This window comes from Salvelinus namaycush, chromosome 39 (genome assembly GCF_016432855.1).
Source record: "Salvelinus namaycush isolate Seneca chromosome 39, SaNama_1.0, whole genome shotgun sequence".
Taxonomy (NCBI): Eukaryota; Metazoa; Chordata; class Actinopteri; order Salmoniformes; family Salmonidae; genus Salvelinus; species Salvelinus namaycush.
Genome location: NC_052345.1, coordinates 12,044,443 through 12,061,757, shown reverse-complemented (window position 1 = coordinate 12,061,757; position 17,315 = coordinate 12,044,443). Strand labels below are relative to the sequence as shown.

The window sequence follows — 17,315 nt, the reverse complement described above, 5'->3', positions numbered from 1 at the left end:
CACTGGCATTCTTAATTTTTCACTGCCAATAGGACAGGGTTTCCAGCTGTGAACACCCACCGTTGATATTTACTACAGGTTGTGGTAGATAGATTCCTTACTCACGAAATAGGTATTGGGTATAAGTTGAATACAGTGTTGGGGAGAAGTAAACTGCATGTAGTTCTACTAGTAAATTAACTACATTTTGCAGTAGCTTGGTGGTAGTTGAACTAAATTCAAATCTACGTAGTGTTGTCAGTAGTTAGGCAATACATGTTTTTATTTTTCAGCATCAGACCTGCCTAATTCTCTCTTGGAACATTGTTTTTGTTTAATAGGCTAAATAACACATTCTGTTAACATATGACCCCAAAGTGATCTATTCTTGCAAAAAGTAGTTTGGATGTAGTTGTCATGGAAATTACCACCAGGGACACCTGAAGTCAATTTTAAATTAAACATTCTTTATTAACAGCATGCTGGATAGATCACAGTCAAACTAAAGTACCGGTCTGAAGTGAGCTCTGTCGGGGCAGTCCCGTTAGACCTCTTATATACAGCTTACACAGACAAGTTATATTTGCATGATTTAGCTTATTCATAATGAATTCATCATTAACGTTTGGTTCATGCATGTGACAGACCAATACCTCACAAGGCTTCTTCTCTCCAAGCTGAGACCTTGAAACTGAGATATCCCTTTCCGGTCTGAAAACAATGTTCTGGGCGTACTGCCAAATTGCAGATACTGATAGTGAGGGTTCCTCCCAGGCACAATGAATCAGTCACTTGCATGAACCCAGTCGAATTGGTATTTAGAAAAGCACAAACATAAAATGTTCCTTCACATAGTGAACTACAGTCTTCAGGTACTGTAACTACTTACAGTGCCTTGCGAAAGTATTCACCCCCTTGGCATTTTTCCTATTTTGTTGCCTTACAACCTGGAATTAAAATAGATTTTTGGGGGGTTTGTATCATTTGATTTACACAACATGCCTACCACTTTGAAGATGCAACATATTTTTTATTGTGAAACAAACAAGAAATAAGACAAAAAAAGCACAAAACTTGAGCGTGCATAACTAATAACCCCCCCAAAGTCAATACTTTGTAGAGCCACCTTTTGCAGCAATTACAGCTGCAAGTCTCACTGGGATTTTTGCTCATTCTTCAAGGCAAAACTGCTCCAGCTCCTTCAAGTTGGATGGGTTCCTGCTGGTGTACAGCAATCTTTAAGTCATACCACAGATTCTCAATTGGATTGAGGTTTGGGCTTTGACTAGACAATTTTCCTGTATTTAGCGCCATCCATCATTCCTTAAATTCTGACCAGTTTCCCAGTTCCTGCCAATAAAAAATATCCCCACAGCATGATGCTGCCACCACCATGCTTCACTGTTGGGATGGTGTTCTCGGGGTGATGAGAGGTGTTAGGTATGTGCCAGACATAGCGTTTTCCTTGATGGCCAAAAAGCAATGGCTTTTTTTCTGGCCACTCTTCCGTAAAGCCCAGCTCCGTGGAGTGTACGGCTTAAAGTGGTCCTATGGACAGATACTCCAATCTCCGCTGTGGAGCTTTGCAGTTCCTTCAGGGTTGTCTTTGGTCTCTTTGTTGCCTCTCTGATTAATGCCCTCCTTGCCTGGTCTGTGGGTTTTGGTGGGTGGCAGGTTTGTTGTGGTGCCATATTATTTCTATTTTTTAATAATGGATTTAATGGTGCTCTGTGGGATGTTCAAAGTTTCTGATATTTTGTTATAACCCAACCCTGATCTGTACTTCCCCACAACTTTGTCCCTGACCTGTTTGGAGAGCTCCTTGGTCTTCATGGTGCCGCTTGCTTGGTGGTGCACCTTGCTTAGTGGTGCTGCAGACTCTGGGGCCTTTCAGAACAGGTGTATATATACTGAGATCATGTGACACTTAGATTGCACACAGGTGGACTTTATTTAACTCAATATGTGACTTCTGAAGGTAATTGGTTACACCAGATCTTATTTAGGGGCTTCATAGCAAAGTGGGGGAATACATATGCACGCACCACTTTTCCGTTTTTTTTTTTTTACTTCACCAATTTTGACTATTTTGTGTATGTCCATTACATGAAATCCAAATAAAAATCTATTTAAATTACAGGTTGTAATGCAACAAGGAAAAACGCCAAAGGGGGTGAATACTTTTGCAAGGCACTGTACTTTTTTAAAGTCACTTTAGTTAAGGAAACTATATTTGTCTTAAGGGTAGCTTTAACGTAGCTTAAATTCTTTCAATGTGAAGTATTTGGTAGCTTGGTAAAATATATTTTCATAGTAGCTCTTCCCCAACACTAAGATCAGTAATGTGTTCTTTTAAAGACCACTGTCATTTTCTGTATATCAAATGCTCACTCACAAAGCTGTGAATCTCATTTCCTCATGTAAGAACCATAGAAAAAAAATATAATATGAAAACCATTGTCTTCTCTATCTAGCTGTTTGAGTCTAGGAAGAAGCTGGATGAGGACGTGGGGACCCTGGAGTCTCTGGAGGAGGTGAAGAGGAAGCTACAGAAGGACATGGAGTTGACCAGCCAGCGGCTGGAGGAAAAAGCCTCCGCCTTCGATAAGATGGAAAAGACCAAGACCCGCCTGCAGCAGGAGCTGGACGACCTCATGGTGGACCTGGACCACCAGAGGACCATCGTCTCGAACCTGGAGAAGAAGCAGAAGAAGTTCGACCAGGTATCGTATCATCTCCATTTGTCTCTATCCTTTCCTCTATCTCGCTTCCTTTTCTCCCGCCACTCACCTTTGCTTATCTCCTTCTCCCCTCTCTGCAAAATAAAAGTAGACCTGCCATTAATGAAGAAATGGCAGAGTTTTTGTGATTTCTTTATTCCAATGATTGCCTTCATTAACATAACTTACCAGTAAGACATTGCTTGCCATCCTTCTTCATCATTATCTTCTCCCTCTATGTTAGCTCCTGGCTGAGGAGAAGACCATCTCTACCCGCTATGCTGAGGAGCGTGACAAGGCCGAGGCTGAGGCCAGGGAGAAGGAGACCAAGGCTCTGTCTATGGCCCGGGCTCTGGACGAGGCCCTGGAGGCCAAGGAGGAGTTTGAGAGGCTCAACAAGCAGCTGAGGACTGAGATGGAGGACCTGATGAGCTCCAAGGACGACGTGGGCAAGAGCGTACGTAGTTTAAACTCCCCGTACAGGAGCTGAAGGTTCTCAAATACCTTATGCAACCCAGTCCTAAGCCTTGACCTGGCTAGGCTCATCCAATGAGGATTGATAGAACCAAAATGTACAGGTTTTGGTATGTTTCTTCCAATATGGCCACCAATCCACCCACCACAGAATGAGTGAGAATGCCTGTGTTACAGGAGCTGGTGGTGGTTCCTAAACGTTGTTGGAGACCTTACACACATGAAGCCATCTGTAAATTACTTAATTTTGAAAGAACGCTGTCCACCCACCTCAGAATTTTGCTTTGTGTGAGAATTTGTTTGACTAATCCTATGGGATTGCTTCCTTATGACAGTTTTTGACTCAGAAAAGAGATGTTGCTGCTAACAGTCTCTCTACGTCCCACTGTGTGTAGGTCCATGAGCTGGAGAAATCGAAGCGCACCCTGGAGCAGCAGGTGGAGGAGATGAGGACCCAGCTGGAGGAGCTGGAGGACGAGCTGCAGGCCACAGAGGACGGCAAGCTGCGTCTGGAGGTCAACATGCAGGCCATGAAGGCCCAGTTCGACAGGGACCTGCAGGCCAGAGACGAACAGAACGAGGAGAAGAAGAGGACGCTGGTCAAACAGGTACAGAGACAAGCTGAGAGGACCATTTGTGGGGAGTAACATTCAGACCTCTAATAGAAACTCAGGTGATTTAGCTAGGCCAACGGTTCGGAGAAAATAATCACCATATTATTATATGGTCAAAAACTTTAACTTATGGACTCATTATGTACTTTCCATCCATCTTCACCCTAACCGTTATTGCATCCGAGCAAGCTAGAACCCAAACTTCACTAGGTTTCATCACTTACTTGGCGTTTTCAACCCTCTGTAATATCTTGTTGTCTGACCCAAGGTTCGTGAGATGGAGGCAGAGCTGGAGGATGAGAGGAAGCAGAGAGCCCTGGCCGTGGCAGCTAAGAAGAAGCTGGAGATGGACCTCAAGGACCTGGAGGGGCAAATAGAAGCATCCAACAAGGCCAGAGATGAAGCCATCAAACAGCTCAGAAAACTACAGGTGAGACTTCGTACAGGATTTGGGTTTGCTTGTTCATTCTCAAGTTGTGCTGAGCTATTATGTACAGTTGAATTCGGAAGTTTACATACACCTTAGCCAACGACATTTAAACGCAGTTTTTCACAATTCCTGACATTTAATCAGAGTAAAAATTCCCTGTCTTAGGTCACTTTATTTTAAGAATGTGAAATGTCACAATAATAGTAGAGAGAATGATTTACTTCAGCTTTTATTTCTGTCATCACATTCCCAGTGGGTCAGAAGTTTACATACACTCAATTAGTATTTGGTAGCATTGCCTTTAAATTGTTTCCCATGATGTCAAGCAAAGAGGCACTGAGTTTTAAGGTAGGCCTTGAAATACATCCACAGGTACACCTCCAATTGACTCAAATGATGTCAATTAGCCTATCAGACGCTTCTAAAGCCATGACATAATTTTCTGGAATTTTCCAAGTTGTTATTAGGCACAGTCAAGTTAGTGTATGTAAACCTCTGACCCACTGGAATTGTGATACAGTGAATTATAAGTGAAATAATCTGTCTGTAAACAATTGTTGGAAAAATGACTTGTGTCAATCACAAAGTAGATGTCCTAACTGACTAGCCAAAACTATAGTTTGATAACAAGAAATTTGTGGAGTGGTTGAAAAACAGATTTTAATGACTCGAACCTAAGTGTATTTAAACTTCCAACTTCAACTGTAGATTATAAATATTGTTGCAAAATTCTGGTAACTTTTCCAAAATTCCAAGAATCTTCCAATTAATTGCCTGATTAATTAGGAACTCCTGGTTGTCTGATCTCTGATAATCAGCAATATAATTTTTTACACCTGTATCCTTTTATCAATAAAATGGGATGGTAGCCTCTGCAGGTATGGTATCTGTGCCTGTCTGTCCACTGTGTAGTCAGCTTTAATGTAGCCTAGATTAGAATATGTCCAGGACTACCAACGTCTGTATTTAGATGACATCCCTGATGCTGTAAACTCTAGTTGTCCAAGTTGGTTTGGTCTCATTTGTAGCTTCCCCGCTGGCCTTACACTATTATATTCAGTATAGCTACGGGGTTGAGGTCGGTTCTATTTCAATTCGGGAAGAAAAACTGAATTTCAAACATTTTCTCATAGGCTGCATTTACACAGGCAGCCCAATTATGGGCAACAGATTGATCTGATTGGTCAAAAGACCAATTAGTGGCAAACAATATCAGAATTGGGCTGCCTGTGTAAATACTGCCATAGAGGAGTATTGAGGAGAGTCTCATTTGAAATGGAGTTGACCTCTAACCCTGTACTGTTGCCCAAGACCGGTCTTACTCTTTGCCTTGCTGCTGCCCCCTGCAGGCCCAGATGAAGGACTACCAGAGGGAGTTGGAGGAGGCCAGAGCATCCCGTGATGAGATCTTTGCACAGTCTAAAGAGAACGAGAAGAAACTAAAGGGCCTGGAAGCTGAGATCCTACAGCTGCAGGAGGACCTGGCGGCTTCAGAGAGGGCCCGTAGACACGCTGAGCAGGAGAGAGACGAGCTAGCCGACGAGATCTCAAATAGCGCCTCTGGAAAGTGAGTAGCTACATTTTCCTGATTAATGATCAAATTCAAGCATGATATTTTCCAGATTTAATGGTGCAATATGCAGAAATCGCTGGTTGCTAAAATTGTAACCGTTCACCTAATTTCAGTTTCTGTGACAAACCAAGCAATGTATCGTGTGTAGAGAATCATTGTACCAAAATCTTGTATTTTCAGCTGTTTGAAGCTGGTGTACAAAACTGAAAGTAAAAGACGAAATGAAACTTAAGAACAGGAAGTATAGAAATAGTAGAACAGTAGAACACGTAGAACAGATCTACTGCTTCTTAGACTTGCTTTCAATGAGAATGGCAGATCTATAACTCACATTTCTATCTGAATTTGGTCAGGTCACCCAAAAAGTTACATACTGCAGCTTTAAGTGGACCAGCAGCCTTCCCCCCCTGATTTCTATGCTCTGTTCTGTACCAACCACATCACCGAATCATTCACTTGTTTGTGTCAGGTCGGCCCTGCTAGATGAGAAGAGGAGGCTGGAGGCCCGCATCTCGCAGCTGGAGGAGGAACTAGAGGAGGAACAGAGCAACATGGAGCTGCTCAACGACCGCTTCCGCAAGACCACCATGCAGGTACAGTACAACTCTCACATTGTCAAACACGTACACACAGCTCATGAAGGTACAGAACAGGTAAAACTCTCTTTAAACCGGCATTGTCTCTTGACGTTTTGAGGAGGATATCGGGCAAGAGGAAAGTACTTTTGAGATTCACTCATACACAGAGACGATTCCTGGACCATAGAATGTAGTCTCTTTATGGCCTGGAGAGTAGTCTATAATGAACTGCGCTAACAAGTATCACACCAGACCACTTCCTGGGACCCACAACTAACAGTTTTATATAGAGATGGACAAAGAGTGACCCTCTCTCCCTTTATTCCCATTTCTCTCCCAAGGTGGACATCCTGAACACGGAGCTAGCTGGGGAGCGCAGCGCGGCCCAGAAGAGTGAGAACGCCCGTCAAGGAATGGAGAGGCAGAACAAGGAGCTGAAGGCCAAGCTGGGAGAGCTGGAGGGGGCAGTCAAGTCCAAGTTCAAGGCTGCCATCACCGCCCTGGAGGCCAAGATACTGCAGCTGGAGGAGCAACTGGAGCAGGAGGCCAAGTAAGAAGCCTTCTATATACTGTACTAAATAGACGTCATAATGGGGGTCAGAGTTTAAACATGGGAGGTTACCTAGAATTAGATGTAGGCTTCAATAGGTGGACTCTAGCTCATACACTCATTGTAATGATTTACCCATACTCAATAGACCGCTAGAGGTAGGAGTTTCCCCAAACCACAGATCTATTTTCAGATTACAAACTACTCAAAATCTGGACCTTTAAAGGCCCAGTGCAGTCTTAAATGTGATTTTCCTGTGTTTTCTATATATTTCCACACTAGGAGGTTGGAATAATACTGTGAAATTGTGAAAATTATGATAATGCCCTTTTAGTATAAAGACAGCTTGAAGTTTCAGCCCATATTGGTGGGATAGAGTTTTGGCCTGCCTGGTGTCATCACCATATGGTAAATTAGTTAATAGACCAATAAGAAAGAGTTCCAAACTTTTCTGCCAATAACAGCAATTTTTTAGTTTTCCCCTGACAGTCCTAGCAAAATTCTTGCTTGAGAAATTTCTCTTTGCTAAGAAGCTATTTTTGTTTTGTTTTGACAATTTTAATTGAAAACAATCACAGTAAGGTACTTCATTGTTACCTAGAAATGATTTGATATTGAGATATATATGACTTCATTGGACCTTTAACATTAGGGGGCTGAAAACATACAGTACCGTTCAAACACATTACTTGCCTAGAGAGTTCAGTTATACTCTTGGTGGCTGTTTATTTACCACCACAGACAGATGCTGGCACTAAGACCGCACTCAGTCAGCTGTATAAGGAAATAAGCAAACAGGAAACCACTCACCCAGAGGCGGCGCTCCTAGTGGCCGGAGACTTTAATGCAGGGAAACTTAAATCAGATCTACCAAATTTCTATCAACATGTTAAATGTGCAACCAGAGGGAAAGAAATTCAAGATCACCTGTACTCCACACACAGAGACGCGTACAAAGATCTCCCTCGCCCTCAATTTGGTAAATCTGACCACAACTCTATCCTCCTGATTCCTGCTTACAAGCAAAACTTAAAGCAGGAAGCACCAGTGACTCGGTCTATAAAAAAGTGGTCAGATGAAGCAGATGCTAAACTACAGGACTGTTTTGCTAGCACAGACTGGAACATGTTCCGGGATTCTTCCGATGGCATTGAGGAGTACACCACATCAGTCACTGGCTTTATCAATAAGTGCATCGACGATGTCCCCACAGTGACTGTACGTACATACCCCAACCAGAAGCCATGGATTACAGGCAACATTCGCACTGAGCTAAAGGGTAGAGCTGCCGCTTTCAAGGTGCGGGACTCTAACCCGGAAGCTTACAAGAAATCCTGCTATGTCCTGCGACGAACCATCAAACAGGCAAAGACTAAATACAGGGCTAAGATTGAATCATACTACAGTGGCTCCGACGCTTGTCTTATGTGGCAGGGCTTGCAAACTATTACAGACTACAAAGGGAAGCACAGCCGCGAGCTGCCCAGTGACACGAGCCTACCAGACGAGCTAAATCACTTCTATGCTCGCTTTGAGGCAAGCAACACTGAGGCATGCATGAGAGCATCAGCTGTTCCGGACGACTGTGTGATCACGCTCTCCGTAGCCGCCGTGAGTAAGACCTTTAAACAGGTCGCCATACACAAGGCTGCGGGGCCAGACGGCTTACCAGGACGTGTGCTCCGGGCATGTGCTGACCAACTGGCAAGTGTCTTCACTGACATTTTCAACATGTCCCTGATTGAGTCTGTAATACCAAGATGTTTCAAGCAGACCACCATAGTCCCTGTGCCCAAGAACACAAAGGCAACCTGCCTAAATGACTACAGGACCCGTAGCGCTCACTCACGCTTTGAAAGGCTGGTAATGGCTCACATCAACACCATTATCCCAGAAACCCTAGACCCACTCCAATTTGCATACCGCCCCAACAGATCCACAGATGATGCAATCTCTATTGCACTCCACACTGCCCTTTCCCACCTGGACAAAAGGAACGCTTATGTGAGAATGCTATTCATTGACTACAGCTCAGCGTTCAACACCATAGTACCCTCAAAGCTCATCATTAAGCTAAGGATCCTGGGACTAAACACCTCCCTCTACAACTGGATCCTGGACTTCCTGACGGGCCGCCCCCAGGTGGTGAGGGTAGGTAGCAACACATCTGCCAGGCTGATCCTCAACACTGAAGCTCCCCAGGGGTGCGTGCTCAGTCCCCTCCTGTACTCCCTGTTCACCCACGACTGCATGGCCAGGCACAACTCCAACACTATCATTAAGTTTGCAGACGACACAACAGTGGCGTGATCACCGACAACGACGAGACAGCCTATAGGGAGGAGGTCAGAGACCTGGCCGGGTGGTGCCAGAATAACAACCTCTCCCTCAACGTAACCAAGACTAAGGAGATGATTGTGGACTACAGGAAAAGGAGGACCGAGCACGCCCCCATTCTCATTGACGGGGCTGTAGTGGAGCAGGTTGAGAGCTTCAAGTTCCTTGGTGTCCACATCAACAACAAACTAGAATGGTCTAAACACACCAAGACAGTCGTGAAGAGGGCACGACAAAGCCTATTCCCCCTCAGGAAATTAAAAAGATTTGGCATGGGTCCTGGGATCCTCAAAAGGTTCTACAGCTGCAACATCGAGAGCATCCTGACTGGTTGCATCACTGCCTGGTACAGCAATTGCTCGGCCTCTGACCGCAAGGCACTACAGAGGGTAGTGCGTACGGCCCAGTACATCACTGGGGCTAAGCTGCCTGCCATCCAAGACCTCTACACCAGGCGGTGTCAGAGGAAGGCACTAAAAATTGTCAAAGACCCCAGCCACCCCAGTCATAGACTGTTCTCTCTACTACCGCATGGCAAGCGGTACCGGAGTGCCAAGTCTAGGATAAAAAGGCTTCTCAACAGTTTTTACCCCAAGTCATAAGACTCCTGAACAGGTAATCAAATGGCTACCCGGACTATTTGCATTGTTTCACTGTAAGGTCTACACCTGTTGTATTCGGCGCACGTGACAAATAAACGTTGATTTGATTTGAAAAGTTTGGGGTCACTTAGACATTTCCTTGTTTTCCATGAAAACATACATAAAATTAGTTGCAAAATGAATAGGAAATATAGTCAAGATGTTGACAAGGTTATAAATAATTATTTTTAATTGAAAAATAATTGTGTCCTTCAAACTTTGCTTTCGTCAAAGATTCCTCCATTTGCAGCAATTACAGCCTTGCAGACCTTTGGCATTCCAGTTGTCAATTTGTTTCCTGAAGCACCTCCCACAAGTTGGATTGGCTTGATGGGCACTTCTTACGTACCATACGGTCAAGCTGCTCCCCGGTTGCGATCCGGTGACTGTGCTCTGCCACTCCATTATAGACAGAATACCAGGTGACTGCTTCTTCCCTAAATAATTATTGCATTGTTTGGACCTGTGCTTTGGGTCACTGTCCTATTGGAAATTGTCTCCAATTACGTACCGTCCACCGTGTATAGCATGGCGTTGCAAAATTCAGTGACAGCCTTCCTTTTTCAAGATCCGTTTTACCCTGTACAAATCTCCCACTTTACCACCAACAAAGCACCCCCAGATCATCACATTGCCTCCCCCATCTTACATTTTTTTCTGCATCTCACGAATGTTCTTCTTTGTGATCCGAACACCTCAAACTTAGATTCGTCTGTCCATAACACTTTTTTCCTATCATCCTCTGTCCAGTGTCTGTGTTCTTTTTCCCATCTTAATCTTTTATTTTTATTGGCCAGTCTGAGATAGGGCTTTTTCTTTGCAACTCTGCCTAGAAGGCCAGCATCCCGGAGTCGCCTCTTCACTGTTGACGTTGAGACTGGTGTTTTGTGGGTACTATTTAATGAAGCTGCCAGTTGAGGACTTGAGTCGTCTGTTTCTCAAACTAGACACTCTAATGTACTTGTCCTCTTGCTCAGTTGTGCATGGGGGCCTCCCACTCCTCTTTCTATTCTGGTTCGAGCCAGTTTGCGCTGTTCTGTGAAGGGAGTAGTACACAGCGTTGTACGAGATCTTCAGTTTCTTGGCAATGTCACGCATGGAATAGCCTTCATTTCTCAGAACAAGAATAGACTGACGAGTTTCAGAAAAAAGTTATTTGTTTCTGGCCATTTTGAGCCTGTAATCAAACCCACAAATACTGATGCTCCAGACACTCAACTAGTCTAAAGAAGGCCAGTTTTATTGCTTCTTCAATCAGAACAACAGCTTTCAGCTGTGCTAACATAATTGCAAAAGGGTTTTCTAATGATCAATTAGCCTTTTAAAATTAGCTCACACAATGTGCCATTGGAACACAGGAGTGATGGTTGCTGATAATGGGTCTCTGTACGCCTATGTAGATATTCCATTAAAAATCTGCCGTTTCCATCTACAATGTTCATGTTGTAAATTACTAATGTGTACACTGTATTTCTGATCAATTTGATGTTATTTAATGGACAAAAAATTAGCTTTTCTTTCAAAAACAAGCAATTGTCTAAGTGACCCCAAACTTTTGAATGGTAGTGTATGAGGTTGCCTAATGTGGAGTATTTTACTGCATCCTGATGCAAATGTATGTCCCCATCAGATATGAGTCAGTCAGGGTGACACTATTTACACACTTTCCCGTTATCACTCTTTTTCCTCCCAGGGAGAGGGCAGCAGCCAATAAGATCGTCCGACGCACAGAGAAGAAGCTGAAAGAGGTGGTGATTCAGGTGGAGGACGAGCGTCGCCATGCCGACCAGTACAAGGAGCAGGTGAGTGGTCGTTTTGGGTCCACAGTGAGCTTGAAACAGTCTGTCCTGACATTTAGAAAGGGTGAGTAAAAGGCCATGGATGCCAGGTTAGCTACTAATTCACTATAATCAGTGTCTCTGTGTCATCTGTGCTGAAGCTCTCTGTCTCTCTCTCCTATTCCCACCCACGCTCTTCTGTAGCTTTGGTTCTCGCTCTCTCTCCTATTCCCACCCACGCTCTTCTGTAGCTTTGGTTCTCTCTCTTTCTCCTATTCCCACCCACGCTCTTCTGTAGCTTTGGTTCTCTGTCTCTCTCTCTCTCTCCTATTCCCACCCACGCTCTTCTGTAACTTTGGTTCTCTCTCTCCTATTCCCACCCACGCTCTTCTGTAGCTTTGGTTCTCTCTCTCTCTCTCTCTCTCTCTCTATCCCACCTTTTGTCCATCTCCCCCCTCTTCTCCATATCTCTCTCTCTCTCTCTGTGTTTTAATCTTGAATTGGCCCATGAATTTGCTATGTAAATACGTTGAATTGTGCCAATAAAATTTAAATTCTCCCCCTGTCAGATGGAGAAGGCCAACTCTCGTATGAAGCAGCTGAAGCGTCAGCTGGAGGAGGCTGAGGAGGAGGCTACCAGGGCCAACGCCTCCCGTAGGAAACTACAGAGGGAGCTGGACGACGCCACCGAGGCCAGCGAGGGCCTGACCCGCGAGGTCAACACACTCAAGAACCGCCTCAGGTACAGCCTCTCATAACACTCTGTATATACACTTCACGTAGTGATTTATGCCTATCATCCACACTGTCATAGATCTGTGGGTGTGATAAATGACCATGTATGTATTTGCCTGTTCTCCTCAGGCGTGGAGGCCCCATCAGCTTCTCGTCTAGCCGTTCAGGCCGCAGCCGGCAGCTCCAGATCGACGGAACCTCCGTGGACAATTCTGACGACGACGCCGACAGCCGCGCCAGCGACCACAACGACACGCAAGCCTCCAACCAGACAGAATAGACGCCTCCTGCTAATCCTACCAACCCTATCGATTAGCCAGCCTGGCAGCATGGTGACTACAACACCTCAGCCTCTCCATCTGTCCCCGAGTCAACAGCAGGGAGAACCAGGGTCCTGTTCATTAAGCACCAAAACAGAAGAAAACAGTCCGAAACAGGGAGGGACTACCTGGATTTGTCCAATAAGAACCGCTCGTTTTCATTTTCCGTTGAAAGACGCTTTCAAACGTTTTGCTACGGTGTGTTCTAATGAATACGACCTAGACCACCCCACCCCTCCCAGAAATGCTCCCTCCCTGGGGATGACAAAACAATTACTCCCACTTGAGCGGCTTACTCTGCCTTACTCTAACAATATTCCTACTCTACTTTGGCTAGCTGCTCGGCCCGGCGAGTGTCCCAACGATCTTAATATAGTCCTCCCTAGGCGTGGAATTATGTGCTTAAATTAATATGTAAACTTATGTCCAAGTGATTTTTACTTATGAACTATGCGTGTGTGCACATGTGAGTATGTAAGGTATGTGTATGCCCCTGAATGCCAAACTGCAAGGAAAGGAGCGAAACTAGGAAATGTTCACTTTTGTCATCCTCCTCCCACATGAAACAAAACATTGTCTTGTAATACAAGTGTGTCACCAAATGTAAAGCCATCATCTCTCCCCTGGCTTAAAGCAGGCCTAACAAAACTCTGTCCTCTCCGATGATAGTCCTATTCAACAATAGGTCAGAGGTCAATGGACTGCCTCCGCTTCCCTCATTGCATGAATCTCTTCCTGATGTACAGACTATTGTTCCGCTTCTAAACACTACAATGAAACAAGATGGTGGATTCACACAGTCTGACCTGTTCTGGGAGAAAAACATGGAATGGAAAGGAAGTTTTAACTGTGAAAAGCTTTTCTCCACTTGCCACAGCATCTCGTCACAACACTTTAAAAACAATTGGTAACTGACTTCTTATAGGAATCGCATAGGTCATGATTGACGTTTTTTGTTGTTTTGTATTTTGACCAATTGTAACACTATTTTTCCTGTTGTTCAGGAAGAAGGGTTGAAGGCAGTGAAGTGTGGTATGCTTAGATAGATGGTCGCTGGCGTACGTATCACAGAGAATCGCTGGAAACTGCACAATGAGTGTTCATATGCCCCTGTAACTGGAGCCAGGAAACCCCAAGCTTCTCTCATGAGTGGTCACATGATGTACAATACAGCCCCTTAGTCCAACACTAATGGTGAGAGCTTCGATTGAACGTGTAGTTTGACTAGCTAAAGCCTACCGCTCAGAGCAAGGGAGACTGCCATCTCACTGTGTTTGTGCCATGGTTTGGTAGCAAAGTAGGACCCCCAACTCTCTCTTATAATACGCTGACACACCAACTACCAAGCACTTAGTATTCCTAGATATAACAGCCTTCTACTGGGGATAGCATCTCAAAGCTCTAAAACTATTAAGCCCACTCTTAACGTCCCAGAATGTCCATATCCATCAGCGCTCTCTATTCTTCCTTTGGCATCTCTGTTCAGTATTAAAAGATGGTAATATATGTAAACTGCCACTTTCATTTGACTTTTACTCCAATGTTAGCTCAGCTGTAATGACATGTTTCTTTAAAGTGCCTTAGACACTAGATAAGAGCATTAATGGGTAATGCACGGTGAGCACCTGTATTAAAAAGAAAGACGTGTAGGTGAGCACCTGTATTAAAAAGAAAAACGTGTAGGTGAGCACCTGTATTAAAAAGAAAGACGTGTAGGTGAGCACCTGTATTAAAAAGAAAGACGTGTAGGTGAGCACCTGTATTAAAAAGAAAAACGTGTAGGTGAGCACCTGTATTAAAAAGAAAGACGTGTAGGTGAGCACCTGTATTAAAAAGAAAGACGTGTAGGTGAGCACCTGTATTAAAAAGAAAGACGTGTAGGTGTGCACCTGTATTAAAAAGAAAGACGTGTAGGTGAGCACCTGTATTAAAAAGAAAGACGTGTAGGTGAGCACCTGTATTAAAAAGAAAGACGTGTAGGTGTGCACCTGTATTAAAAAGAAAGACGTGTAGGTGTGCTGTACGTGTTACATAAAAACCTAACGAGGCAAACCTGGTGAACGGTAAACAAACACTTTTTCTTCTTCTTTGTCTTGTGTATTTTGCTGTGTGTCATATCATACCCAGTGTGCACCTCCTCTCCCGTTCATATACCTGTAGCAATGTCTCCATAGGTAGTGTGTGTGTGGGTCAGAAATCAGTGTTACTATTAACTGTGTGAGATGTGGAGCCTTCTGCTCCCCTTCAAGAGCAGAATGTGATTTCATTTGGTTAAAAGCTTTAACATCCATGATGTAGTTTTACTTGTATTATTATTATTATTCTCAGACTGGCTGTTGACGACCAGGCTTTCATTACAACTGCAAATACCCCCCCCCCCCCCATTTTATTTCTTGTATGCCTCCTGTATTTCTAGACTACAGCGATTTTTTGTAAAAGAAAATAAAGCATATTCATTGTAGAAATAATGATTCCAGTTTGTCCTGAGCGGAGGAGCCCCTATAGAGACTTTCAATTCAGTCATGCATGTTTCTCTCCCCAAATTGGAGAGCACAGAGGGTAGCTATGCCTGAAGGGCATAGACAAATATGATGGGTTGTTTAGGGAAGTGGTCTAAATTCAGTAAGGGGTTGGGAAAAGTTAGAAACAAAAGCTACTCTGCGATTTGAACCAGGGACCTGCTGCAGATGGCAACCCAAATGTTATTCTCTCCACCAGCTGGGGGTATGGGACATCATTGGCGTAGCCAGAAACTGTCAGGTGGGCCTGCATCAATTTGGGTAGCTAACTTCCTGAAATTTTGCCATCGGGCAGTGGAAAATGTGCTGTTGTATAGCTCATCTCATGCTATTGTACACATTTTGCCATGAGCCTGAGAGAAAATGTTGCATTTTTAAAGCGGATTACAGCTAAAATATAGGTGTTGACTGATAAAGGTACTGGATTATGAGTTGTCTTGTTTGCTAACTGAACAAATGAAATAGGCAGTAGCATGGTGATTATAGCCATAGTGGCAAATGGCTCAATGCAGTTATATTCATGGATTATTGGGGGTGTGGCTTTCAGTTAGTTCTTTTTGGCAACCCATCCAGTGAGAGTGAATCTAAATCCAGGTAATCTGTTCTGTTATATTTAATCAAATCTGACTAACCCAATGCACTGCTTGCTATGAATTCTATCTGTTGGTGTTCGCATATTTAGGTAAAAAGACAATGTCCTGTTTGGAACATTTGACAAGAGCAGATTTCTTTTGTTGCTCAATCTGAGTGGGTGTCCTGGGCAGGTGAGCGGAAGGGCTCTACCACATGGCTTTCACCTGTCCAGTCATTTCTAATCAGTTACTTCAAGGGAGGAACAAAGGATGCACTTTTTAAAGAATCCAAACCGGGCCAAGAACGGAAAACTCCAGAGCCTTCCACAAAGCTAGGGCCTGTTGTTACCTGGGAAACACCAGCATGGGTGAGAAAGGTCAAAGAGCAACACGTGTAATGATGTATTTTGACAGTGAGGGCTCGATTCGATCCGTTGAAGATCCGGGATATAGCGCGATTGAGGTTTAAAGGCAATGTCTCCGCATTTGCAGGAGACTGCATTCACAGTGAACGCTGCTGACGTCCACTCAATAGAAATTACCTTTAAATTTCAACCGCATTGTGGCGCGGATCTTCAGCCTTATGGATTGAATCGAGCCCTGACCTTTCCAGAGTACAGAAAGTGACACGAATGTTGACATCATTGAGGGACTGTACAAAACATGGACTTATGACAAATGTATAAAAAAAAAATATTGCCACGTCTTAAGGCTCCCGAGTGCCACGTCGTTTCACTTGTGACTCCCGAATGGCGCAGCAGTCTTAAGGCACTGCATCTCAGTGCAAGAGGTGTCACTACAGTCCCCTGGTTCGAATCCAGGCTGTATCACATCAGGCCGTGATTGGGAGTCCCATAGGGCGGTGCACAATTGGTCCAGCGTCGTCCGGGTTTGGCCATCATTGTAAATAAGAATTTGTTCTTAACTGACTTGCCTAGTTGAATTAAGGTTAAATAAATAAAATAAAGAGGCTCTATTCAATCTGAATCCCTGAAGCGTTACAGTTTGCGTGCTAGAAATGTTAGGTAAATTCCATTTGATCTGACAATCGGAAATGACCTTTAAGGCGGGAACATTGTGTTTTAAAATCCGATATACAAATTGAATAGAGCCCTAGAACTAGAAGTGTTCTTTTGAAAGAGCTGTCACAATGGAGGACGGAAGAAAGGGAGCACAAAGAAATGACTCAGGCCCTATTGAAAACCAACTGTATTTTATTCCATAAATCGACACAAAAATAATCTACAAAAGAGACCGAATTAAGTAACCAGTTACCATGAAATGTAATCTTTACCCGCCCCAAAAGCACAAAAGCTTTCAAATGTCACCTCCTGCTCCAGTCACAGAAAGAAACAACTTTTCCCCTTGACATCCTGACAGACCACAGACGGACAACACTCATGGGGACATTTCAAAGAGAATGTTGATAGGAACACACGCACACTGACCAAAGCACCCCATCTATATGCTAGGAAACTCATCTTTGGCGCCATCC

At 44.0% G+C, this 17,315-nt stretch overlaps 1 protein-coding gene across 5 annotated transcripts in view; it reads left to right on the top strand.

Annotated features, from left to right (window-relative positions):
- The window catches only part of LOC120032938 (myosin-10), a 96,058-nt gene extending 81,930 nt beyond the window's left edge, over window positions 1-14,128 (top strand). For all 5 annotated transcript variants that reach the window (XM_038979212.1, XM_038979208.1, XM_038979209.1 and 2 more), the window contains 10 exons: window positions 2,454-2,702; window positions 2,944-3,156; window positions 3,569-3,781; window positions 4,056-4,217; window positions 5,567-5,784; window positions 6,260-6,383; window positions 6,710-6,918; window positions 11,590-11,698; window positions 12,244-12,416; window positions 12,539-14,128. In XM_038979212.1, the coding sequence (XP_038835140.1) occupies window positions 2,454-2,702; window positions 2,944-3,156; window positions 3,569-3,781; window positions 4,056-4,217; window positions 5,567-5,784; window positions 6,260-6,383; window positions 6,710-6,918; window positions 11,590-11,698; window positions 12,244-12,416; window positions 12,539-12,689 (1,821 nt within the window). In that variant the 3' untranslated portion in view covers window positions 12,690-14,128. The remainder of the gene's footprint in view (window positions 1-2,453; window positions 2,703-2,943; window positions 3,157-3,568; window positions 3,782-4,055; window positions 4,218-5,566; window positions 5,785-6,259; window positions 6,384-6,709; window positions 6,919-11,589; window positions 11,699-12,243; window positions 12,417-12,538) is intronic.
- The last annotated feature ends 3,187 nt before the right edge of the window (window positions 14,129-17,315 follow it).